We start from the raw sequence: 26,449 nt of genomic DNA, 5'->3' as shown, positions 1-26,449 counted from the left end.
AAAATTGCTTCATGCAAAACTTTCCAGATGACACTCGGTTCGGAAAAAGCTAAATGAGGTGACGGTGGGGGAAATTTTTTTTTTTTTGATGCTTCTCCAAAGTAAATTTCTTTCTGCCCCTGGGTATTGCCTTGGATGATATTTCTGTGGGTCGGTAATGAAATGTCAGACACCAGTAATAAAAGAAGATCAGTAAATAGGTGTAAACAGAACATCTTCCATTATGCTGGCTACAAAAAGCCACCTGGGTCCATGTGTTCAAAGCAATTGAACTAAGCCTCATTTCTGTCAGGGATAACATAATAATGGAAATTTACTTTCTGCCTCATCTCTGCCTGGCAATGGCCCACGCCTCTCCGAGGCCCTTGCTCCTACTAATTCCTGCACCTAACCGCTTATGCTAGGGACTGAAAAATTTCTTGCAAGTTTTCAAATGTTTACAGTAGCTCTTTAAAAACAAAAGATTTTTCTATAGTTGGGAAGGGAGAAAGGAGGGAACTTGATGGAGAGAAGGGCCCACAGCAATGGAAAGTTCTACGCACAGATCTTCACATGCCCTGACTGCTGGAGCCTCCTTCAGAAGGAGACAGATGGAGACAAGGTGGGAACTTGACCATCAGAATAAAATCTGGGCTACTGACGGGACATACTTGGTAAAGTCCCCGAGCCAGGTGTAGGATGGTGTAGGGCGGTCCTAGAGACAATGGGTCTGTGGTTCAGAAGAGCCTCTGTCAAGGGGCAGATGGAGACTGCAGAGAATGCTGCCCAGTGGGCAGCATTTTTGTCGTCAACTGGAGTACATTTCTGTTCACTTTCTAAAGCTTTGTTCCTAGACGCAGAAGCCGTTTTTGATTCCTACTCAGGATTCAAACAGCAGCAAAGAAAAATAGATAAATACAGACAAAGGTCAATGGTACAGACTCCCAGGGGCGTCCACAAAGACGATGTGCCTTCAGAAAACAAAACCAAAACATGCTATCTTAAGGGCACAGATAAGGTGGAAATGTCAAGGAAAAATCTTTGTGGTTTAATTTATTAATGCTCTACACATAAACTGCAATCAAAGTCCTACTTGAGTTCATTATTAAGTTTAGAAAGGGGAAGACACCCTTCTCTGTGCTGGAATACTGGCTTGCTCAGCAGGCATTTTCTTCCTCTGGGAATCCTGGGTCAACCTCTGTATCTGAATGAAGAATATTCCTCGTGTGTGTGTGTGTGTTTAACTGAGTGTTTAAATTAGCTTCCATGGTCTCCTCCAGCATCCCAAAGATACCCAGAGAGCAAGACTTCTGGATATAAACCTGGCCACGAAGAAGGCAGCCTGGGACTGAGCAGGTGCAACACGCAGCCCTGAATCATTTCAGGGCCCAGGAAAGAGGACAGTGGCCCAGAAGCAGAGAGGGCTGGGGGAGCCTGCCGAGTGCTCATTCCTTCTGCTGAGAGGCGCATCCCAACTTACCGATCGGGGCTGTCAGAGGCGCAGACGGAGTCAATCAGCCCCACATCCAAAGTGCCCTGAAAAGGAGCAAAATCGGGGGAAGAGAATCTATCAGTACAGCGCACGTGACCATGACATCCTTTAGGCTATGGCTCTCTAAAGAACCAAAGAAACACTTCTCCTTTCTATGTTAACTATAAAACAATAGTTATCTAAGAAAGGTCCCCCTTCTGGTGGTGAGTACCGCCTCTAGACAGGGCAGAATCTACAGTTCTCTCATTTAAAAAAAAAAAAAAATTATAAATTAATGTTGTCTTAGAATACATTTAGAATACATTAGAAAGTATTTCAGACTTCTCTCTACAGTACACATCTTCTGACTCACACTAGGATCCGTCCCTAAATTTAGACTCAGACCCCGCTAAGAGACTTGGATCTTACGGTCTTCTTAGGAGAAAAGAAAACTTGATTTCTAAAATACGACCGTATGGGTCTGTATGCGTCCAGGATAGAGTGAAGACCGGAAGAACACGAGTCAGAATTCTGAAGTCCTTTGGAGGGAGGTATGATACGCTTCTAGGATTTCATGTAATTCGGGATTTTCTTTTTGGTCCTTGTAATGGTTTAAAGCGGGAGGACTGGAATCTATTACTACTTGTGATCGTCTTCTACTAATTCTGTATTTCTGCATGATTTTTAAAACATTCCTTTCCTTGTTACACTTTTGCTTAAGGTTGTCTAGGAATTCCAGGGCCCCTCGCCTCCCTGGGACGCCTCCCTCCACCCCATGATGTTCACGCACCACGGCGTTTTGCGGGTTCGCCTGCTCGTCGTGCATCTCCCGGATCTCCTGGTCGGTGGACGCGTGGACCTGACTCAGCACACTGAACCACTGGCTGTGCGAAGGACAGAGAGACTGTCAAAGAGGGGCTAGCTGCTGGACAGGCACCGGGGTGACCGATGCCCTTCTCTGCATTCTCTGCGAAAGTGACATTTCCTCTAGCAATTTCGTTTTTAATCTGCCGACCCTACTCATGGGGTAAATGTGGGTTTCATGCTACCAACAGGCAAAGGTTGAAGAAACGGGCAATGCCTGTCGCTACGGCTGCTGCAGTTTCGGATCAAGGGGAGACCCTCTCCTCCAGCTACCCCAGACTTCCGGACACTGAATAATGAGGATAATGAAATCCTCAGTTCCACCCCAAACACTTATACACCAAGGATCTTCATTGAAGGTATTATCTATAACCTACGAAATATTCAAGTGCCTTTTCTTTAAAAACAGGGGTGCCTCCATGGCTCAGTCGGTTAAGGGACTGGCTCTGGCTGGGGTCATGAGCCCAGGATCCTGAGATGGAGTCCGACATCTGGCTCTCTGCTCAGTGGCGAGTCTCCGTCTCCCTCTCCAAAGCTCTGTGATCTCCCCCATTTTCAATTTCTCTCAAATAAATAAATAAAATCTTAAAAAAAAAAAAAGTAAATTCCAAGGTAAGAAGGCTGATGATGGTAGAATGCCACCTCAGGATGTCCACTGAGGTCAGTCTTCCCTACTCACTCCCAGGATGGGGTTTCTGACCACCTGATAGCATTTCTACCTAAGTAAGAATAAAACCAAAGGAGAACTGCACACAGAAAACGATCGCTGGAAGTAGAAAGTGGAACGCTATTTTGACTGGAGAACTCTTCTATTCTCACCCAAAAAGAGTTTTCTCATTTGCAGCCTCATTAGAATCAGACAACAAAGGAAAACAGATCAACCCCAGAAAAGTCAAGCTGAACAAAAGTCATGATGGAACTAGAAACACAATACAGGCTTGAGCAAAATGACCACAAATAGTCACATATCCATGTGTCCGTCTGTCCATCCATCCATCCATCCAATCCAACATTGATCAACCAACCATAAAACGTAGGAGGTGCCAAATGTGAGATGCTAGGGACAACCCTCTCCTGCAAGGGCTAATAAGACATACAGATACGCTCCTACTAAGTATGGCACAGGTCAAGTACTTGGTGTCTATGATGGGATACTTAAGCCAAAAATGTATAACTATATAGAAGCCCAAGTCATGTATCTATAGCAAAGGATCTAAGGATCTAAGGATCTAAGGAATATCTTTTCAGATATTCCTAAAATCTGTCTCCAGTGTTTCCTAAAGGAGAAAAATGTGACCAAGAGCTTGAAAACACACAGTGTGTACAGAGTCCCAGGGAAACAGGGGAAACATCTCAATATAAATTTGCTTCATCAATTCTGATTGACTCAAAGTCAAGACTTAAGTCACTGCTTTATGAAGCTCAAAAATGTTTCCCGAATCCAACACTGAAAAACACATATTCAAGACGTAGGCCACATGGGATCACACACACCCACAGACACGCACACAAATAAAATTTGCTGGGCTTTCATTCTATTCAGGTGACACCCTTAAATTGACAGATTTCTCCTCCTGAGTCAGATTTAACTCGATCTGAAAAGGAATTTTTAAAGACATGTTTTACTGGCCAAGGGAAGAAGTTCTCCGTTAAACTACTACAAATGTTGGGGTCCCTGGATGACTCAGTCGGTTAAGCATCCAATACTTGATATCAGCTCAGGTCTTAATCTCAGGGTCAGGAGTCCAAACCCCGTACTGGCCTAGCGTGAAGCCTACTTGGGGAAAAAAAAAAAAAAAAAAGTCTTCAATGTTAAATTTAGCAAGTTCATTATGGCCTAAAACAGAGAGGATGGCTCTGGAACGCTGGGCCTGTAATTCAGCTGGAAAGCCGTGGGCATTCCACAGACCACAAACACCCACGGGCGGTCTCTAGGAGTCCCAGATGGAATGAAGGGGCTGTAATTCCAGGTTTGCTTGTTTTTCCAGTCTGCGTCATAATTTATGGATCCGAGCATGGTTTTAGTTTGTTCCCATGGGAAGAATTATTTTCTTTGCCCTGAAAGCTGCTCCCATGGTGCTCTATGGACTGAGACATCCAAAGGGCAAAGGGGTCGCTGTGAAAGGCACTGAGAATTCATTACAAGATCTGAATGATTTCAGAGGTCAAAAATAAAGGATCTAGGCCAAAGATGCTTTCCGGCCTTGCTCAGAGGAGAGGACAGATACCTCCAACACAGTCCTGTGGCTCCTAAAGCAGCAGGAGAAAACAGATGCTTTGCTCTGTCTCATCCAGTGTGTGGCCGTGTGATCCATCACACCGGGGGGCAGACAGCAGCTCTCCCGTTTGTCCACATCTCCCACAAGGATGGGACCCCGCCTGGGGTCTAGAAACGTGAGACCATTCGATCCAGCCAACGGACACTGACCCCACTGTCCTTTGAGCTCAGTCAAAAAATAAAGCTCTTTAAGAAATGTAAGAATCGTAATGCCTCCGTTCAGTGAAACTGAGCTTTTGTGACTTTACCAATGATACTCCCCTTTGTCACATCTGAGTCTCCTATTCTGTAAAATGCGGGTCACAGTAATAATGGTAACAACGCTATTAACCTTGTAGGGCAGCCGTGAGAATTAAATGGGCTACTCTACGGGAAGCAAACACAAGCTATGCTCAGAAGCTTCCAGAGGGTGGGCTTTCGGCTCTGTGCTGTTGCATGATTTACATACACTGCTGGGGACAACAAAAGCCTAAGTTAAGATAACAGGGAGTCTGTCTAGTGGCATTCAAAGCTGGAAATCCTGGCCCTTGTGTGTTTCTTGGACACCTGAGCCCAGTGACAGGTTCCCCGGGGGACAAGTCCGTCCATCTCATGACTCGGTTCTTCACCCGTCCTAACAGAAAAGCCCAACTAGACAATCCGGTGCAGTCTCTTCAGAGCCGGTCAGGCAGCAGGCAGGCCTCAGCGGAAGCGAGGATGTCGTGTGCGGGCAGCCGACAGCCGTGCCTCACCTGGCATCTTCTGGGGACTCGGCGATCAGGTGGAAGGTCCTGTCGGCCATGATGATGTCGATCCCGTTCTCCTTGCTGGTGTTATCGATGATCTCTCTGCAAAGTAGCAACAGCAGCGAAGACAGATCAGGACCACAGAATCCTTACGAGTAAGCAGGAAAAGCCACTTCACCCAACTGACGGCAGGGTCAAAAACTGTAACCAAATGATCAAACACCAACTTTGGCCTTGCTTTTTGTTTTTTAATGATAAAGATCCCTGTGGCCTCAAGCTGGGGGTTGGCGGCGGAGGGAGGCGGCTGGGCTCCTCTCTGCTTTCAGACAGAGGAAGGCTCAGGCCGGGATAGGTGTTTCCAGACTACTCGAGGGAGAAGTCTCTCTCCGCACTCCGCCCACCCGATGCCCGCCCGCGCTGGGGCCCTAGAAGGCTTGGGGCAGCCGCCTCCCACCCGGCCCCCACCCTCAGCTCCTCGGTGCGCTACAATGGCAGAACCCCTACAAGATGACGAGCGTGGCTTGAGCTCTTCCCGGTTCCTCATGGCTTCTCACTACAGCTTAAGGCCTCGGCTGACACCTGTGACATTCTCCACCTCGTACGGACACATGATTCTCACTGGGGTGAGGCAGGGTTTGGGTGTTTCTGGATCTCAACACCATTTTGCTCTCATCTCAACATACCCTAAACAACACTAGACGTGTAAAATCGGAGGCCCAGATTAATAAGATAAGGGTAAAACACAAGTAGATGTTGGCATGGAACCAGAGAGGGGTCAAATGGTTGACGAAGAAGGGTCTTGGGAAAAAGCCAGCTTGCTTTTTGCCAACTAAAGTACTGTAACTCTTCACACTTCAATATGCCTTTTATATCTATACAACTAAACAGCCTAACTAGTTAGAGAAATAAATATCTTAGAGCTAGAATCACTAAGACGAGATAAAATATTTTTAAAACTCAAGATGGTGAGAATTCCTAGAGTAGTCCAGGACACCCTTTCTGAGCAGGAAGCAAGAGCTGACAGATGGGCAGGAATCAGCCAAGCTTCGGGTCATGGTGTTCCCTGAGCAGGACTCCAGGGAAACCGTTTGGACCATGTTACCCTGGACCGGCCACTCTGCCACTCGGCGACCTTGTGTGTAAAATGAGAGGTGAGACGGTGATCTAGATGGACGCGGGGTGGGGGGTGGAGGCTGCTTCCTCCGGGGTGGGGGCCAGGGACTTGCACTTGTAAAAGGCCTCCCTGGAGAGGCAGTAATGGTATTGTCAGGATCACGATGCACAGAATCTGGAAACTCTGTAGGATAAATGCGGCGGCATCTTCAATGACAGCAAGTGCGTGAAGAAAATGATGGGGTTGTGTATTGTATAAATTACGAGAGATTCGGGAGATCTGTTGCTGGATGAGAAATTATAAGCCTTAACAAGAGCACCATCACAAGACAACTGGGGAAATTTGAGCAATGGCTGGAGTTTGGATGATTGAGAAGTTCATGTTACTTCTGTAAATGCTGTCACCATAATGTGATTATATATTAAGAGTCTTAAGCGCTAAGTGTATACTAAAATATTTAGAGACAAAATTCTGTCAGGACCTTGCTTTACAAAATACGGCCTGTAGGGGGAGCATGTGGGTGGGATTAGAGTTGAAACACCCGCTATGGGGAGGGGTTAAATTGAAAGCGGCAGAATGAGTACATGGATTTCATTGTATTCTTCTGCCTACTTCTGCATAGGACTGAAATTTTCCATAACAAAACATTTCAAAATAGAGTGGATGCTTTTAATTAATGTCAGTAAGAAATCTTAATGTGGTGAAACCCTTACAACTCCTGGCCCTCCCTCTGCAGAACAAGACAGAAATGGCCAAGTCAGAGCTAAGGTCTCCTTAAAACCGTAATTTTCACAAAGCACCTGGAGAATAGGGCTTTATATTAAGCAGCACAGAGCAAGGTGCACGAGGATTATATACTAATTTCCACCAGTGAAATTCCGTCTCTGCCCTACTCCTACCAGCTTCCTGGCAGTTGTGGGGGAGCCTTCTACGGAGCGAGAGGCTGAAGCTGTGTCAAGCTGTGCAGATTTCTTATAGGATTTAATCTCACGGCCCCCCCCACTCACACCCGGGCAGGATGGAGCATGGGCTCCTGAGAAACCCAAGCGGCAGCCCGGAGGAGCCCGATACTCTGCTGTCTGCATCTCATTATTTGCCCTTAAAAATTAAATGCCTAGAACACCTTCCTTATTTAACCTCCCACATTTTCTAATAAATCATGTTCTACAGTTGCCGACGCTGATTAGAAACAACACTCCATTTTCAGGTCTCATGACTTCAGGAGTTCTTCTGTTTCAAAGTTTATTTTACCCATTTTCTAAATATGGTGATTGCTTGATTTTGAGTGGAGTCATGGCCACAGGTTATCCCCAAACTTTTAATGCGTAGTATCAAGTTACCCTGCTGCCACTAAGTCCAACAATTTCCTGCAAACCTTAAATGTTTAACTCAAATAAAGGTCCTAAGTAGTCCAGTGCTTTGATTGTATAAAAGGGGGTCAGAAAAAAGGGGTGTGTTGAATTCAAAGCCCGGTTCTGTTCCTCTCACTGCTGAAAACAACAATGGCTCGAATATCCCACGTGGGTAAAAAGTAAAGGATTCCTTTCAAAAACCATCTCTAAGGTGTAGGGTACTCAAAAAGTTAAAAAACAAAATGAAGGTGGTCTAAAGTTACAACCTTCCAGTTACAAAATAAGTCCTGGAGCCACCATGTACTGCATGAGAGAATCAGTTAAGAATATACTGTGCTTTGGTGAGTGCTATGAAGTGTGTAAACCTGGTGATTCACAGACCTGTACCCCTGGGGATAAAAATATATGTTTATAAAAAATAAAAAATTATAAAAAAAAAAAAAAGAATATAGCATCACCGATTTGGAAGGTGCTGAGAGTAGATCTTTAAGGCTCTCATCACCAGAAAACACATGTGTTAACGTCTGTGGGGTCAGATGTTAACTAGACTCCCCGAGGTGATCATTCTGCGACGCACCCAAAGGCAGAGTCACTCCTCCGTCCATCTGAAACTCACGTGCTGTATGTCAGTAATACCTCAAAAGCTAAAGCGAAAAACCCAACACCTCCAGATGGGCAGTCTGGTTCCACCTTAGCCATCTGCTGTGGTGTGCTGACCAATAAGAGGAGAAATAGGTTCTTAACCCACTGTTGAAGATTTGCACGGTCCCTGCACACAACCAATCGCACCCCCACCAGGACCAGCGGGCACCTTACTGAGAGCCAAGGGTCTGAACGCGACCTCGAGAAGCAAATGGTTCAAAGACCCTTCCCAGGTCCCATAACAATTCGATTGGCTCGAGTGAATGATTGGGACGCACTCAACACCTACTACAAGCCACTGCTTTGAAGACCGCAGGCCAGGTGGCTTTGGAGGCGTCGAGATGAACGACCGAGCAGCCCCAGAGCACCACCCAATGGGCCACCTCCAGGGTCTGTCAACATACTTGGCCGTCCGGATTTCCAAGGTGCCTTTCAGCTTGTCCTCGCTGTCGTTTTCAAAATATATGAGCTTGGACTGGCGGAGGACGAACCAGCGCTTCTTCCAGTTCCTCCGGGACAGCGTGGAGGAGCCGCCGCCTTTTTTGTGCAGCCAGCCTTGCTTGAGGGCCTCCTGCTTGGAGCGGAACCACAGGAAGGTCTCATCCTTGAGGACGCACCAGCGGCGCTTCCAGGAGTTCATTAAGCCACCTGTGCCCCGAGATCGGGGAGGGACGGGTTTGAGAAGTCAGTCACGCGGCGGGACCCCATCACTCGAGGGTCTTAAGGTTCAGCCTGTCGTCTTTACTTTGTCCCACCCCGGCCCCAGCCCCAGAGACCCCTCGACAAAGCATGGCGCCTGCTGGCTTGTGTTCAGGGGGGTGGTGGGGAGATGCCACCCAGGCTTGGTTTGATTACACAGCAATGCTGTCCCTTCCTGATCTCCAAAGCAGCTCCTACTCAGCTGAGAAATCCCGGGGAAGCCCTGACAGAAACACAAATCCCGAGCCGACACTATAGACCTGGGATGATTCGAGAGCCACAGGGTGTGACCATTTCGGCAGGAAGGGATCCTGCTTATCTCCAAATGCCCCCGAGAGGAGACATTAGTTGACCACGGTGTCAAAGTTTATACACATTCCTTCTTCCTTATTTGGTTAATGGGTGGCGTGGGGGTGGGGGAGGTTACAAGACCTAAAACTTCCATAAGAAGATAAAATAGAGCTTTTGGGGGGTAAATACATTCCCCCCCCCCCAAAAAGTATCATCTGAAAATTGTTTATGTCAAAAGTGTAATATTTAGAACATGAAACAACTAAATTGTGACTGGGCCTTAAAAATGAGAATTAACTGTAATTTATTTAGTAGAAAACTTTTTTAGAAAGAGAGGGAAAACAAGGATATACATATATCTTTTATAAGATAAAAAATATTTCTAAGTGGGCACCTGGCTGGCTCAGTTAGTACAGCATGTGACTCCTGATCTCGGGGTTGGGTGTAGAGGTCCCATGTTGGGTGTACAGATTACTTCAAAACAAAATCTTTTAAAATTCTTCTAACATTTTTCTGGCAGATAACTTTATCTTAGGATTCTAGATTTCCCAAGGTCGGTCAAAGAGGTCATTATAACCACCATCAATCAAAAAATCTCTTAACGAATCCACTAAAGCACAAGGAATCTACTTCAGTAACTTATTATAAAGAGATGAGTTACTTTTTTTGATCAGCCAGTCCTAAAAATAAGGCACAGGTGAACATGGATCCTGAAAGAATAAAGAAAACGCTCTCTTTCCCAGACTAGAGATAACTTGAAGACAGACCTTCTCGGATTAATTTCTTCAATGACTGCTTCAGTGAGTAGAGCTAAACCTCACACTGAAACACATGAAGCAATGACAACACTATTTGGGGTCTGGCGTGCAAAGGCACTTGCTTTCATTGGACACACCGATGCCCTTTCTTTCTCTGGGAGGGAGAGAGAGTGCAGGGGGAGAGGGCGAGGGAGAAAACCGATTCCCCACTGAGCAGGGAGCCAGATGGGGGCTTGAGCCTAGGACCTGGGATCATGAAGGCAGACATCTAACTGACTGAGCCATCCAGATGCTGTCTGTCCCCCAACCCCCGCCTTGCCCCTTCTTAAACCTAAATAAAGCACTGTTTGCTCTCTTGGCTGAGAAGTCCGGGACCACGCCACACTCCAGGGAGGTTTCCTAACAAACTACAAACTTGCCAACGGCTACCCTTATTAATCTGGGTTTCTCAAAAACAAGCCCAGAGGAAACTGCAGTACAAAGTCATTTATGATCTTACTGTCTCAGGTAATAAAGGTTAATGCCATTGTATGAGGCTTCTGGTGGTGGGCACCGAGCGCCGTGCGCAAGTACTAATTCATGATGTCGTACACTTGAAACTAAGATAACACTGCATGTTAGTTCTGTGTTGATTAAAAACACGGTTTTAAATGATCAAGGCTATTCACGGTTGTTTTGAAGATACAGATTATACCCGTCATCGCCATAGTCATCACCTGGAGATTTTTCACTGTTGCTCTTAAGTTAAGAATAAGACTCACCCCGCTATCCGTCTCCAGTTCTGCGTGCTCCCTTCATACATCATCATTTAGAGAATTTGATCAAAGCTATTAATTTCCTAACTGCAAACCCTTTAAGGAAACTATTAAGCTGCTGAAAATGCATTTATGCTCATAGAATATAATCTGGTGGTTATATTTTATAATTGGTTTCTCTGGCATGTTTGGTCACAACTTTATAAATACTTTATTAAAGAGTAAATGATGATGTGTCAAAGATTTGAAGGTGATACATGCATACAGCCACTTGTTTCATTCAGAGGAGTTTGCCCAAAACTCACCTGTTTACCTCCTTGGGCTCCGCATGCTTCAGTCTTAAGATTTTAATGCTTTGAATATGTATTTTTTTCTAATCTTACTTGTTTTAATCAGACAATTATGTAATAAATCAATGCCATTATCGGAGTGACTTATAGGGACTTCTAAAGCTAACTGAGGGAACTAGAATTAAGTTTGGGGTGGGGGAAATACTACTAATAAAAAGCTTAGGGGTGCCTGGGTGGCTCAGTGGGTTAAAGCCTCTGCCTTCGGCTCAGGTCATGATCTCAGGGTCCTGGGATCGAGCCCCACATTGGGCTCTCTGCTCCGCAGGGAGCCTGCTTCCTCCTCTCTCTCTCTATGCCTGCCTCGCTGCCTACCTGTGATCTCTGTCAAATAAATAAATAAAATCTTAAAAAAAAATCTTATATATTTATTCTGAGACATGCATGACAAAAATTTTTAAGTGCTTTGATTGGATGGTTCTTAGGTCAAGTTATGATTTGTGACTAAATTTTTGCTTTTATTGAGTAGTCTAGTGGACCCTTGATTACTCAGTTCGAATTTTTCAGTCTTTTTCATTCTAGCATTCCTATAAGAATTTCCACCAACCAATGACTTCAAGTAATAGGAAGATCTTCCCTGAAACCTGGCAGGGTTTCCCTGAGTACCTTGGGGATCTGGAATTGAGAACAGCAGACCTTTGACAAACCAGTGACCGGCTACTTGTAGCTATCCTGATGTTGAATATAGGGGGTAGGCGCTGGGGCAGCAGCCAAAAAAGAAAAAAGAAAGAAAGAAAGAAAAAAAATCAAATAAAAATGAAAAGAAAAATGTAAGCAAAGAAGAACAGGAAGACAATTAGGGAGGACAAGTGCTGTGAGAAAAGATCAATATGCAAGTAGGAGAGAGAAGCAAGGGCAAAGAACGGAAGACACAGGGAAAGGGAACACAGAATGAAAACGTTTTCATGGAGGGAAACAGAAGAGAAGGCAAAGCCATTGAGGAGAGATGGCAGCGGAAAAGAGAGTGAGGAAGAGTCAGGAAGACAAACCAGCCGGCAGAGCCATGGAAGGGCAAGGAAAGCGGGAGTGGCAGAGTGGAGGGCCTCATCGGCAGGGTGACGGTTCTGGTTATCCCTGCCCGTCCCGCAGACCTGGACCCTCTCCCTCAGGTGGCCTGGAGCCGTGCGAGAAACGAGGCAGACCTTTCTTTCAGAGATCCATGGGAAACTCCTACCAAAACCTGGTGACGACAGTGGCTTTCCATGGTCCTTGTTACCGATTTAGAAGTCAGAGTTGAGGGGCGCCTGGGAGGCTGAGTCAGTTAAAGTGTCCAACTCTTGATTTGGGCTCAGGTCATGATCTCGGGGTCGTGAGATGGAGCCCCGCATGGGGCTCTGTGCTGAGTGTTGAGCCTGCTTAAGAACCTTTCGCTCTGCTCCTCCCACCCCCACCCAGCCAAATAAAAAACCTTAAAAAATAAAATAGAAGTCAGAATTGAGGACACAAATGAGGCAGGACCAAAAGGTCTTAATTAAGTTCCTTTCTAAAAGGAGCATGCTTTGAAGCCCTTAAATATTAAGAGCCAATAAAAGACAAAGGTTCACAGCTGTCGAAATACACAACCAAAATCCTCGTCAGGAAGCGCGGGGTAGACAGCAGGTGTCAGAAGCAGCCAAGGCAAGGTGCACCCCTGTCTCCGATCTTTACTTTTCTCCCGTGTAGAGGAAACCTTCTAGGTTCTCTAACGCTCCTGTGGGAGGGAACGGTGCAGCTGACCATCATTATGGGCTACAGCGACTGTAGCAGAAGCATGTGTGTGAGAGAGAGAAAGGAAAGGAAAAGTGTGCTTGGGGGAGGGGAGGAGGAGGTGTAGGAAGAAGGAAAAGAGCACAGAAATGAGACGGGGTGGCCCGAGAAGCGACAGGGCCTGAAGATGTTGACAGGGGCTACATCCTCTGCCCTAATGCTGAGAGTCTGAGCAGCGTTCTGCCTGGTATGATCTTCTCAGCCATGGCGTCCCTCATTCACCGCAGAGGAACTAACACCAGGTGAGCCATGGGGAGGGTCCTTCCTGGTCTCCCTCAGTCAGCTTCAGTGAACACCAAACCTCAGCGGTCCATTACTCTACCTCCCCCCGCCAGGGGCCCTGGGGGCACGGGTCCTACCTTTCATGTAGAGAAAGCTGTGGAAGTAAGGCAGGGTGACACAGCTGTACACGGAGTCCCGCCGGTAAGAAAGTTCATCGTCTGTATCAAACCTAGAATCAAAGTCCTCTTCGCTGTCTTCAAACTGGACAAGAAGGAGAGAGCCAACCGTGAGCCAAACAGAAAAAGCAAAAACAATGCCCAGCATCTGTCAACATTGAAAAAAATAAATCTGACAGAAGCAACACGAGAATTCACACCATTCACAACACAGGGTGGTCAAGAATTACAAAATACTGACCCGTAAGGTCAAATGACCCATTGAATGGATACCCCGTGAGACACACTTATTTATCCAAAGGCTGTGCTAAAAACATGACTGTTCAAGGGTAGAATTTTAATCAAACCATACAAGAGTTAATTCCCTTTAAGTCACTATGATAAAAAATACCTTCAGAAAATCAAGGGGATATTTAATGCACAGCCAATGGGAAAAATCAAAGTCAACTATAAATAAGCCCATGGACCGGAGAGCGTGTCTGGTAAGGCATCAGGGAGAGCAGACGCAGGTAGAAGAGGCTGGGGAGCAGACCGTGAGGCCTCCGGAACGCTGGTTCTCCTTCTCCGGTGTGCCCTTGGCCCTTCCAGTTCTAATTTAGGGCGGGCCTTAATTCCCCACCTGCTGGGAAGCTATGACAGACAGGGCTTGAGTTTCCATTTATAGTGCCTGTTTTCTTGGGTGATTCTGGGCTCTGTGTGCATATCAAGGCTCCATTTACTAACGCGATTGCTTTTGGCCAGAAAATGGGTGTCAGATCCTCTTCAAGACCGAACTCTGAAATCTCGGCGGCCCCGGGGCACAGATCACAGACAAGGTCCGTCCCCCCTGCCCCTCCACCCTCTGCCCCCCCCCCCCCCCACCCCGCCCCGCGCGGGGCGCACTCACGGAGGACTGCGCCCCTTCCGAGCTGAAGCGGTACGCCCCGGAGCTGTTGTAGGTCCCCACGGAGCAGCGGTAGTCCGGCGACCACTGGCTGCCGTACGAGTTGGAGAAGGTCACGCTGCTGCCCGAGGTGATGGCGCCGTCCTCGTAGTCGTCCTGGTCGTAGTCGTAGTCGCCGTCCGGGGAGGGGAGGCCACCGGCGCCGCCGCCGCCCTGGGGCATGCAGTAGGTGGGCTCCCCGGGGGACGAGCCGTGCTCCGACGGGGCCAGCAGCACCGTGCTGTCCGCGCTGGGGCTCGTGGGCACCACCGTGTCGTTCATGTAGGGGTCCTCCTCCGACGACTCGTCGCTCGTGCGGATGCCGCTCGTTCGCTGGTCCGAGTGGCCGTGCTCGCTGGGGTTGGGCGAATCCTTGAAGGCGTCGTCGTCGGCCTCGAAGCCCTCGTCTACCTCCTCCTCCGGGTAGGGCTGGCTGAAGTTGAAGCTGGGCTTCTCGGCGCCCGCGCCCTCCGCCGGCTCCTCGAGCTCGGCCGACACCCCGCTGCCCACCGACAGCGCGCGCTCCCCGCTGCCCACCGACAGCGCGCGCTCGATGTTGCGGACGCACTCGTCGATCTCGTCGAAGTTGAGCGACTCCAGGAACTCCTGCGCCGCCCGGCACGCCTCGTCCTCCAGCCTCCTGAGCTCCTCGTCCCGCAGCCGCTGCAGCTTCTGCAGCGACGCCTCGGTCAGGGACAGCTCCTGCCGCTCCTTCATGCGCTGCAGGTCCTCGATCTCCTTCTCCAGGCGGAGGATCTCCTCCACCTGCTTGTTTTCCTTCTGCTTCTCCAGGTCCCGGCGCAGTTCCGCTTCCCGCTGACTCTTCTGCAAGGCTTCCAGCTCTTGCTGCTTCCTGGCGGCTTCCTCCTGGGCAGGAGAGGAAGGGAGGGGTCAGCAAGGGTCGCCAGCACCAGGACGAGCATCGCTGCTTCTTCGCAATGAAGAATTGCGCGGAGATGGGCTCTCTATGGGCTGAACGGTGTGCCCCGTCCTCCGAACCGATACTGAAGCCCCGGTGTCCCAGAACACTGAATGTGTTATTTGGAGACAGGGCTCTTAAAGAAGGGATTATGTTAGAGTAAGACCACGAGGTGGGCTCTAACCCCATCTGCCCGGAGTCCTGGCAGATGGAGGAGATCCGGACACACACAGACACACCAGGGAGGCACGCACACAAAGGCAAGACCACAGGAGTACACAGTAAGAAGGTGGCCACGTCCAAGCTAAGGAGAGAGGCCTGGAGAGAAAGTGAATCAGCTGACACCTTCACCCTGGAGCAGGGCGGCGGGGGTGAGGGGGGGGGGTGGTGGTGGGGGGTCTCTAGCCTCCAGAATCGTGAAACAACACTTTTTTGTTTAATCCCCGCAGGCTGAGTGGTACTATGTTAGGGCAGGCGAACTAACACAGCGGTCAGGCGGCTTCACAGAGATGCTGCTGTCCGGGTTCACATTTAAACCTTACACATTCACAAAGTTTTACTCAATGGTAACGAGCTGCATCAGCAACATCGCCTTTAAAATCTTTCTTCTTGTATCTTTACACTTTGTTTTCCCTTTGAATCCTTTCACCCGGGTGTCGGGTGTTTGAAGTGGGAAGGGAAGGGGCACACGAGATAGCACGGGGTCAAGGGCATGCTTACCTGTTGGGCCCGGAGCTCAGCCTCTCTTCGTGCCCTCTCTCTTTCTCTAAAAGTGTAAAGGAAAAAGGAGGTGAAAATAACCATAAGCAATGACACACACACACACACAAAACCGCGAAAGCACATTTCCAAGGGAGAGCTACCTTTTTAAAGAAAACTTTGCTAAACACAACAAGGTTAGAGACTTCTGGTCAATTATGCATTCTGTGCATGCATTAAATGCACAGAACTCGGAATTTTATATCCCAGGAATTTTATGTCCAAGCCACCAAGAGGTAATGTTTCAAACAGCAGGTTCTGCAGCATCCACTGGGGATTCTTGCTGCAAGAATGGAAATTGACCTTGTAACTCACAAGGTGTCCTTCTGCCTCATCCGAGCAGGAAAGCTAGTGTACCTCTCCTCTTCCTCCCGTTTCCTCTTTTCTTCCTCTTCCCGTTTCTCCGCCAGCAGCTGTCTGTAAATTCTCCGAGCAATCTGACCTCGGAGTCGCTTCTGGAAAACCACGGCGGCTTTCTTCAGGTGCAGAAATCTCCTCCTCAGAAGGAATGCTCTGTAGTTCTTCTGTATGATCACCACGCAGTCCAGGACCTTTCTGTATTGCTTTCTGAAAATGAAAACAAAAGCAGAACAGGATAGTTTTTGAGGGAATGAGGCTCTGAGCTCTTCAATGAGTTTCCATTAATGCTGTAAGACAAAAGAAAAGGGCCAGGTTTTGAACGTCTCATTATAGCGGCAGGAGCGGACAGGAGGTCCCTGTGGACAAAACAAAACGGAAGGAAAACAAAAGCATAAGAACACACAAAACTAAAGCAAGAACCTTATCATTATCTTGGCTGAAACTAAGTAAGTCCATAACCCTTAATGCTGACTTGGAAGAGTCCTGGGAGGGGCTGGACTGTAAACAGCACCAAAAAAGATTTGTTGCAGTCTCCCGTCCTCATGAGGGGGAAGAAAAAAAGGCCACAGCACCATGGTCCTGTACTTCAGAAAATGGAACAATTTCTTGCAGCAGGTGGGTCCGCAGAGATGGACAGAGCTCCAGCTCACAAGGCGAGAAGCCACCTCGCTGAGCAAACACGGGAGAGGGGAGCCCTCTGTGGACCCAACAGGCCAAGAGCCAAGTCAACAGCCAGGCTGCCCGGCTTCAATACATGACACAGAGGAACTGGGTCAACAACTTAAGTATCTCTGCCCTGTCCCCTCCTGTCACTGGTCTACTGGAGACATCAGGAGACCCTTGCCTACATTCCTCCCGGGTCAAGCCCACTGGGCATCTGGCATCGCTAGTTAGGAGCGCTGCCCTGAGACTCTCCACAGCCTGGTCCTGACCTCCGTCCAGGTCTGATGGAGGTCTCCCCTCGGTGTGCTTCTTACCGTGCCAAGTAGCCCAAGATGTGGGCCCGGATCACCATGGCCGCCCTCGTAACTTCCTCCTCCCGCTGCTTCTCCAGTTTCTGCTCCAGGGACTCTCGAAGGAAGACCTGGCCGGGGGAAAAGGAGGCATCAGAAGCCAAGAACGTGGCTGGTAACAGGAGGTTCTCTGAGTCCGAGACAGCTTCTGGAGGCCATGCCTCTCTCTCCGCAAATGTGCTCCAAACACATTTCCAAGGACAACAGTGGTTCTCCAGCTCCCTGTGGGGGAGGGCTGCTTTGTTTTTTTTAAACTTTCCAGCTGTCATGTCCTAAGATATTTGAAAAATACAGTAAAAATATATTGCTAGGAATAAAAAGCAAAGATATAGAAAATACAAGTTCCCCCTGCCTTTTCTTGGGGGGGGGGGGATATTAGCTCCAACAGGCACAGAGGACCATGAAGTTGCCATCAAAGTTTATAGTCACTTAAGTGGGACAAATAGTTTATGGACCAGCACCAGTCTCACATAAAGTGTGAGTCACAAGGAACAGAGAGATGCCCTATGTTACGGAAGGAAAGAAGGAAAGGGAAGGAGGAGGAAACATATTCAGGAACTTTGGATTTTATGTTACTTTAATAGCGCATGGAAACTCTCTCTGCATGACTGAGAAGTCATTACGATCACGGTGTCTTGGCCTCAAAAACTTTAATGCACATTAAAAAAAAAATTGACATTCAGAATGTAATCCTGAGGGCACCTGTGACTCAGTCAGTGAAGTGTCTGCCTCCGGCTGAGGTCGCGATCCCTGGGATGGAGCTCAGCAGATGTGGCAGGCTTTCCTGCTCAGAGGGGAGTCTGCTTTTCCCTCTTCCTCTGTCTCTTACCACCCCAGCCCCCGCACCCCTCCCCAGCTCATGCTCTCTAATAGATAAAGAAATCTTAAAAAAAAAAAAAAAAAAAAGTATCTCTGAAAACCAAGTTTAAAATGAGAATTGAACCATTTTTGCTTCATCTCAGTTTGACCCTCACAAGAATGCCAGAATTGGGACAAAACAGATCATAGCCATTTGCTGGCCTATTTCTGGTACCAGGCGCCTCAATCCTAGGCTTACTAAATAAGGAAACTGTCTTTGCTAATTGGCACTCTGTATCAGAATTCCTAGTATTTGAAAGGATGTGAAAACATTAAGACCTTCCCTCAATCAAGCCAGCTTTTAATTTTATAATTTCAGATTTACTGCCTGCATGAGAAATTCTGAATGATTTCCTAGAAAAACTAGTGCCAAAATATTTTCGTGCTTTTCCATGAACGGTCAGCCTGGATGCATTTCGGAGGTTGTGGGTGGGAAGCTAACGGACGCTCTCGCTCACTCATGATGCTCTGATTTATGCTTCTGTCAGTCATTCTGGCCAATCATGATGCGTTCTGTTTTCTTAGTAGCACAGTTTCCCAAACACTCTGCTCTGTCTCTTCCAAGACATTTGGGCAAAAAAAGCAAATAAAGGATCCTACCAGCAGGTGACTCACAGAAGGTTTACCTCCTTGTGCTCTGGGTTCCTGAGCACTTGCAAACTCTACCACAAATAATTCCCCTAGAAAAGTTTCTCATACAACCCTTTTCCTATAGTTGCAATTACAGGCTCTATTGATGCATGATGCCTCTTTGGCCAAAATAAATAAATAGTTTTTTAAAAGGCAAGTATAAAGCTTATTTATTTGAAAATAATAAAAAGTTTCAGAACTAGGAATCTCTGAAGCAGTTTTCATCAAGATTAGACTTACAAGAAGTATTTAAACTTCTTTGAGGTTTTTTTCAGCATTAAAGATCTTATTCTAATGCTGTAGCTCTGGTGAGTATTTAAAAGGACAAAAGTCACATCTTGGGGAAGCATGATGGTGGTGGGGCTTTCACAAAACAAAATACCAGTTCTCACAAGCAAATAGCTTTATGAAGGGAAGAACGTGACTCACCTTTCTAGAAGTCTACAGAATGTCTCCATTTGAATTGGAATCAGAGAAATACCTGCTTTAGTATTAAGTTTCATGCCCATCCCAAAGAGTTCTCTGCCCTGCCTAGTAAATTTACTGCCTCATCATCCTCTAGATATTCTTCCACTAACCCAAGGGGCAAACAAATAGAGAATACTCTTAGAGACCCATCTTGCTTAAGAACATCCACCCTGAATTCATGCAAGGACACACGGAAAGCCATGTCAGTTCTCCCAGCCGAGCAGTGAGCAGTGGCCATAACCCATCTTCCTGGGACGTGGCCAAGATGGAGCCAGCGCGACCCAGCGACTGACTGTGATGGCAAGTGCTGCCCTGAGTGGGTGGCTTCGAGTGGCTCAGCAAAGGGCAGTGCCCACTCAAGGGACTGCCCTGGGGAACTCAACTCAACATACAGTATGAACAATTTCATCTGGCCTTTTTTTATCTTTATCCCAATAGCTCAAGAGCCCAAGGATTATTCCAGGAAGATATCTTTATAAGCAGTACCTCTTGCAGGCTTTGTGGCCACAGAATAGAGGGAAAAAGGTCTGGCAACAGAGTCCACTTGGTCAGAAAAATGAAATGTATCAGAGTCACAGAGAAGTGGGAAGAGTCAAAACCAGGTCACCCTCAACTCAACCTCACAGCGGGGACACACAGGGGAATGTTCTGGACGGGCTGTTCACCGGAGGTTCAGCCAGGATTTCTGGCTTCTTTAGGAATGCTTCCCCAGAAGATACGAGTTCTTGCCTTCCAAGAACTAAATGTATTTTTATGTGAGCCAACTAATTCAGATGCGTTTAACTCATCGACTACAACACTGTCGACGTTTCCTTGTCGTGTGTGGTGGGAATTTCTCTACCAAGAGATTCGGATGTTCATTAGTTGTCAAGGCTTTAAATGCAAAGACCTTCTGGCAGCAACACTGACCAAAACACACACTCGTGTATGATTAAGTCAAACAGTGGTCAAGGTCAAAGCTATTTAGTGGACACGACTCTAACGCTCTGATGTTTACATTTTCTTCCCAATGTTTCTGTCAACTCTCAAGTTTCCGTCCTACTTCTATCTCCAACTGGTCACCAATTAAAGTTTAATTCCTCTTTAAAGATGTCCTCATCTTGAATGCTTCCCTGAAATTTCAGTCCACAGTGAGGTCTCTCTTAGAGAAGCAGTGTTTTTATTCCTAGAGATGACACCATATGATTTACTGGTGGCACGTGGAGGTCTTCTCTCCCAGGAACATAGTAAACTGAAGGGCAATGTCATCATGTCTCTGTGTCCCCTGTGCTATGCCTGGGTTCAAGCCTTGCTTGGACCTCATTTCCATAATGTAACTGTAATTGTATGTGAAGTTGGATTGGTTCCTGAGAGCTCAAAGAAGAGACCAGTACTGTCTGAGACATCACGATATTTGGTGTTACTCCACTGTATAAGGCAGCGGGATAGGAGGAGGGTATCCACTGAGAAAGAATGCAGTATCTTTTTGATTACAAAGTCAGAGCAGGTGACATTGTATTGTCAAGTGTTCCATTTGAACTGTCTTTAGAAAGTTTCCCCGAGGGACTAAATGGGTGATACCCTCGTTCCATCCCTTACAATTTTCCAGCACTCACCAGACATTGCCTGAGCTCCTACTCTGTACACGGTGTAGAAGAATGAACAATTTATTCTGTCCCCTGGGTGATGTAGAAAGTCAACAGGCAACACCAAGATGGCACAAGACAATGGCCGAATGTCACAACGGGACTGATGTAGAGGACAGAGGGGGGCTTGGCTCAGTTTGGGGGTGTACTTCTCGTGCAGGGTGCAATGGAGAATGTCAAAAGAGATTCCGGCCCAAGTCCATGTCTAAGCGGAGACTGGAAGGATGAGTCAGATAAACAGGGGGTTAAGTGGGCACCGGAGGGAGGAGAATTCCAGGCAGAAAGACCTATACACCTGTGAGGACACATCCTGAGGTGACCCCCAATAACTTACACCCCGGTTTAATGTGGGTGGAAACGGACTTCCTTCTAGCAAACAGGATACGAGAAAGTGATGGGATCTCGCTTCTGGGAACACATGAATTATAAAGACTCCGGCTGAGGAGACCACAGCCAGACTCTCCTGCCGGCCTTAACGACGTGAGCCGCCATGTTGTCGGACGGATCCCGTGGTCAGAAACTGCTGGGGCCTCTGGGAACTCAGAGCAGCCTGGGTGGCAGCCAGCAAGAGAACAGGGACCTCAGTCCTACAGCTGCAAAGAACCAGCTGCTGGCACCGCATAAGCCTGGAAGACGACCCCAAGCTCCAAAAGGGAACGCAACTGCAGCTGACCCTGACTGCAGTTTGGGAGACCCTGACAGAGGCGCTGGTGAGGCCGTGCCCGGAGCCCTGACCCATGATAGCGTGGGGGGATTAAAACGTGTGCTGTTAGAGCAGGTACGTCCGTGGTAGCTTCTTACACCGCAACAGGTAACTAACCCAACCCCTTTGCATGCTGTCGTTACCCTGTTGGATATTTGGATCTTAAATCCCTGCCAGGGTGAAACTGCTCAAGAGGAGAAGAGCCTGGGCTGCCCGGGTGGCTCAGACGGAGGAGCACGCGGCTCTCGATTTCAGCTCAGGTCATGATCTCAGGGTCCTGAGATCAAGATTGAGCTCCACGTCAGTAGGGAGTCTGCTTGAGGGAGTCTCTCTCTCTCTCTCTTTTCTCTGCCCCTCCTTCCAACTCTTTCTCTCTAAAGTAAAGAAATCTTAAAAAAAAAAAATAAATAAAAGTTAAGAGTAGAAGAATAGGTCCATTCTACACTTTCCTTTGCTGAGGGTCCCCACGCGACCCCGCATCCTCGTCACTGATGTGATGGACGGAATGTCTGTGCCCTCTCCATGCCCGATTCGGACGCAGAGCCTCTAGGAAGTAATTAGGTTTGGATGATGTCGGGAGGGTTGGGCTCCCTGATGGGATTCATGCCCTCTAAGAGGAGGGAGAGGAGCCAGAGCTCACCACCGTGTGAGGACCCTGCTTGCAGACTTGCAGCCTCCCGAACTCTGAGGAATGAACATCCAGTTCTTTAGTCACCCAGTCGGTGCTGTGCTGTTAGAGCAGTGCGAACGGACTGAGCCAGTCAGCGAGTCTCCTTCCTCGCCCTCCCCTCCCCCCCTTTTTTGAGAGCAAGAGAGTGAACTGGAGTAGGGAGGGACAAAGGGAGAAAAAAAATTTTTTTTTTTTTTAAAGAATTTATTTGCCAGAGAGAGACAGCAAGAGAGAGAACACAAGTGGGGGAGTGGGACAGGGAGAAGCAGGCCTCCCACAGGGCGGGGAGCCCGATGCGGGGCTCAATCCCAGGACCCCGGGATCAGGAGACATTAAATAGCCTCCACACTCAGGGCTGAGCCCAACACGGGGCTCAAGCATGACCCTGAGATGATGACCTGAGCCAAAATCAAGAGCTGGACAGTCAACTGTCTAAGCCACCCAGGGATTCCCTTTGTCCCCCATTTTTTAAACAATTTTTTTTTTAGATTTTATTTATTTACTTGACAGAGAGAGATCACAAGTAGGCAGAGAGGCAGGCAGAGGGAGAGAGAGGAGAAGCAGGCTCCCTGCAGAGGAGGGAGCCCGATATAGGGCTTGATTCCAGGACCCCGGGACCATGACCTGAGCTGGAGGCAGAGGCTTCAACCCATTGAGCCACCCAGGCGTCCCTCCCTCATGTTTTAAAGAAAGAAATTCTCTGGTTAAAAACAATGTAATAGGAGTGGAAACGAAAATACTTTTTGGGTGCTGCACTGCTACTGGGAAGACCAGGAGGATGAGGCATAAGGAATGCCTCTTACTTTCGAGTCCCTCCAAACACTCAACAGTCAACCCCTCAGCTGCCTGCCTTTCCGTGACAAGTGCCATTTCTGTCTTCCTGTGTGACGAGGCCCAGAGTGGAGGGAAGAAAACGAGTGAACGGCAAAGGAAGATTCTGGCAGTTCCTTGATACAAGGAGGACAGCTCACACGACCAATGTGACGGCTAACTTTTGCTGTTGAGGCCAAACTGCCCCCCCCCCCGCTCCTGTCTGGAATAAACAGGATCCAGGCCTCATCTCAGCCACACCAGCATGTTCCAAACATGACCTTCGCTTGGTCTACTAGACTGGCTTTTTGTCAGCCTACGAGATCTCTGAGTGTTGGCCAGTTCCTTGCATGACAGCTCCCAGCGGGGCAGGGACAGCAGGCAGCATTCAGAGTACCAACAGTCAGAAGGGTCTGGGCTCTCGCTTCTCTGAAGTCGGAGGCTGCCCGGCACTTCCTGGAACTGAACTGCCCATCAGCCCAAATGTGCCGACTGCCTGAAGGAAAACACACACACACACACACACACACACACGCACACACACGCACGCACGCACGCACGCACACTCCGGGCCCCAGGTTTCAGAAAAGCGAGTTCCTGACAAGTCAAGGACTTCAGATATAACACTAACTGTCTTGAGGACAAAAGACTATGGTGGGCACGGCACCGTATCGTCCCCCACGTTCAAAAGTCATAAAAATCATTTGTTAGCAGTCACACAGGACACCTGTCCCAACATCGCCCAGGAGCTTGATGGGACGAATATTTTTTTTTTCCTTTAAGATTTTATTTATTTATTTGAGAGAGACAGAGAATGAGTGGGTGGGGAGGGGCAGGCAGGGGGAGAGGGAGAAGCAGGCTCCCCACTGAGCAGGGGTCCTGCCATTGGGGCTCCATCCTAGGGCCCCAGGATTGTGACCTGAGCAGAAGGCAGACGCTCTACCACCTAGCCCCCAGGTGCCCCCACCAGGCGAACGCCCTGTCCGTAACCTTACCTTGGTCTTGCCCAGCTGCCACTCGCTGTGAGAGGCGTCGTAGAGCTGCAGCAGGGCCGTGCACTTGCCCCTGATGTCCTCGGGCACAGCTGCGTTCCGCATCAGCACCTTATACCTGCCGCGGAAAGACGCCACACGTCACCTTTCGCTACAATCCCTTTTCCCCAGCTGCTCTGAAAAGAAAGCGGACCTATGCAGCCCCGCCTTGCCTTTTGTAGAAATCCTGGAAGGGTCTCCGGACCGCGTAGCCTGCCTTCCGGATCCTCACCGTCTCCAGCATCCCGGAATACCGCAGCTGATTCAGCACGACTGCCTGGTCGAACTGCTCTGGCATCTGGAACGTGAGAAATGGGGAAAAGATAAAGGGAACAAGGTCACCCCGCACCCCCCGCGCCCCGATTCGCCCCCTGGGCTTCAGCAGCCACCCCTGAGCCCTTCCATTTTCCTGCAGTCGCAGACTTCACAACATCTCATCGGTAAATACTATCGATACCATTTCTTGATACAACCACAACGCCATTGTCAGATCTTAAAAAAAGACCAATAATTCCTAGTATTAATCTCCATGTTCCCATTTCTGACTGTTTTAATAAACATACTGCCATTTTTAACAGTGTTTCAAAGAACCTAACAAGTGTCATCTGAGGTCACTTTATTTCCTTTTTTGAACTTCCATTTCCAGGAACTGAAAGGCATGTTTCTAGTCAAAGAATAGAGGGACCCAGTGAGGGGTGGAGGGCGGGGTGGGGAGTGGGGGGGGAGAGAAAGCACACCAGTGGAGGAAAAGGGACAAAAATAGAGGTCTCGTTTTCTCAGTATCTAGTCAAATCTTCTGTGTGCTGAAAGCTCTACACGGTGAACCCTAGGTAAATGAATCCCAGAAAATCCAAACCAAAGACACACCAAAAAAAAAAAAAAAAAAAATTATTAAACCCAAACTTCATGTCCTGAAATGCGTTCTCTTATCCACGCCATTGCCAAACAATCTGGCAGTGTGAACAGGACAATGGTCTTTCAGGGGAAAGCCCAAAAGTAGGCCGCTTACCACTTGCGGCTTTTTGGGCAATGATTTGTTTTTCAATCCAAAGAGCCATTCCCTTGAACTAATTTGTACTTTATCCTACACAACTGTGAATAAAATGACTGAAAAGGAGCAGAAGAGAATGGAAGGTCACCGTTAAACAGTGGGGGAAAAAAATGCCTTAAATTTGCAGTCCTTAAAAGCGCGGTCATTAACACAAATTTAGGCTTAAAGCCACGTTCTCCCGCAGGCTCCCCAAACTAGCAAAGAATAAATTTGAAGAATGTTCTGCCAATCTCTCCTACAGCTTGTGATGGAACAGCCTGAATATCATCTCCTGCAGGCTGACCTCTCTTATATTTAATTTAATTCCTTCTACAAACAATGTGGTCAACTTGTCTTTACTCAGCAGTATTCTACCCAAGGACAGCCAATACATTAGGGCAAATGTCCAAAAAAGTGTGGCTCCCTGGTTTTTAGTTTTGATTATTTAAATATCCCTGGAAAAGTAAGAAAAACATAAAAATAAGAAAAATCAGCCTCGGTTACTCTTATGCCTTATCTTTATGTTATAAAAAATGGAGAGAGGCAACGGTTCTAGAGGTATTCGGTTAACATGCTTCCATTCTATTATCTGGACTCTAATCTGGGCAGCAGCCATCCACAAAGACTATCACAGAGCGAACGTGAAACACACAGAGAATAAAGCATCCGACTTACTCGACTTGTTAATTTCATCATCAGACACCAACTAATTTAATATTCCATCACCGGACGCTCAAAGACTTTTCTTAATCTCTCCCCATACCTGAACCACCCAGTTTTTCCGTGCGTCTTTTCTTCCAATCCCTATTTAACAACGTCACCACGATTCCTTAGTTTGGCACCAGTTCCTAGAACGTCCTAAAAAATATTTACAAAAGGGACCCCCACTCCATCCAAAAAAAGTTCAGCTGCACTCACCATCCTCAGCCTCTCCAAGGAACATTCCACCTTCGGCTTGGCTCTGGGGCCAAAATTCATATGGAAAACGCCTGCCACACTGACCTTTCTGCCACAGCTAAAGACACTGAACAATAATGAACACCATTCCTGTGCTTTAAAAAGTGCTCGGTTGCCATGACAACCCCTTCCATTCTCGGGCTAATTAGGGTGGTGTGGTTGTAGGATTTCATACAGCCCAGGGAGGGAGGCAGGGCGGGAGGGAGCCACCAGGAGTGGCCGCTCCTTCCAAGCTCGCACTGCGATTGTGTTTCTGGCCCTTCCTAGTAATTTAA

The 26,449-nt window shown here is 47.9% G+C and overlaps 1 protein-coding gene across 5 annotated transcripts in view; it reads right to left on the bottom strand.

The window, feature by feature from the left end:
• LOC309861324 (unconventional myosin-X) overlaps positions 1–26,449 on the bottom strand; it is a 92,112-nt gene that overhangs the window by 15,281 nt on the left and 50,382 nt on the right. For 4 of the 5 annotated variants that reach the window (XM_082724124.1, XM_082724125.1, XM_082724128.1 and 1 more), the window contains 11 exons: positions 24,361–24,485; positions 24,152–24,266; positions 17,357–17,463; positions 16,377–16,586; positions 15,981–16,026; positions 14,306–15,208; positions 13,381–13,504; positions 8,830–9,073; positions 5,324–5,419; positions 2,241–2,334; positions 1,460–1,515 (listed from right to left, as the gene is read on the bottom strand). In XM_082724124.1, the coding sequence (XP_082580250.1) occupies positions 1,460–1,515; positions 2,241–2,334; positions 5,324–5,419; positions 8,830–9,073; positions 13,381–13,504; positions 14,306–15,208; positions 15,981–16,026; positions 16,377–16,586; positions 17,357–17,463; positions 24,152–24,266; positions 24,361–24,485 (2,120 nt within the window). Of the gene's footprint in view, positions 1–1,459; positions 1,516–2,240; positions 2,335–5,323; positions 5,420–8,829; positions 9,074–13,380; positions 13,505–14,305; positions 15,209–15,980; positions 16,027–16,376; positions 16,587–17,356; positions 17,464–24,151; positions 24,267–24,360; positions 24,486–26,135; positions 26,239–26,449 lie in introns of those variants that run through there. The other variant, XM_082724126.1, reaches the window with a different exon arrangement.

Source organism: Mustela nivalis (genome assembly GCF_964662115.1).
Source record: "Mustela nivalis genome assembly, chromosome: 3".
In the NCBI taxonomy this organism is placed as follows: Eukaryota; Metazoa; Chordata; class Mammalia; order Carnivora; family Mustelidae; genus Mustela; species Mustela nivalis.
Note: the sequence above shows the minus strand (reverse complement) of the source record. Positions and strands in the feature narration are given on the sequence as shown.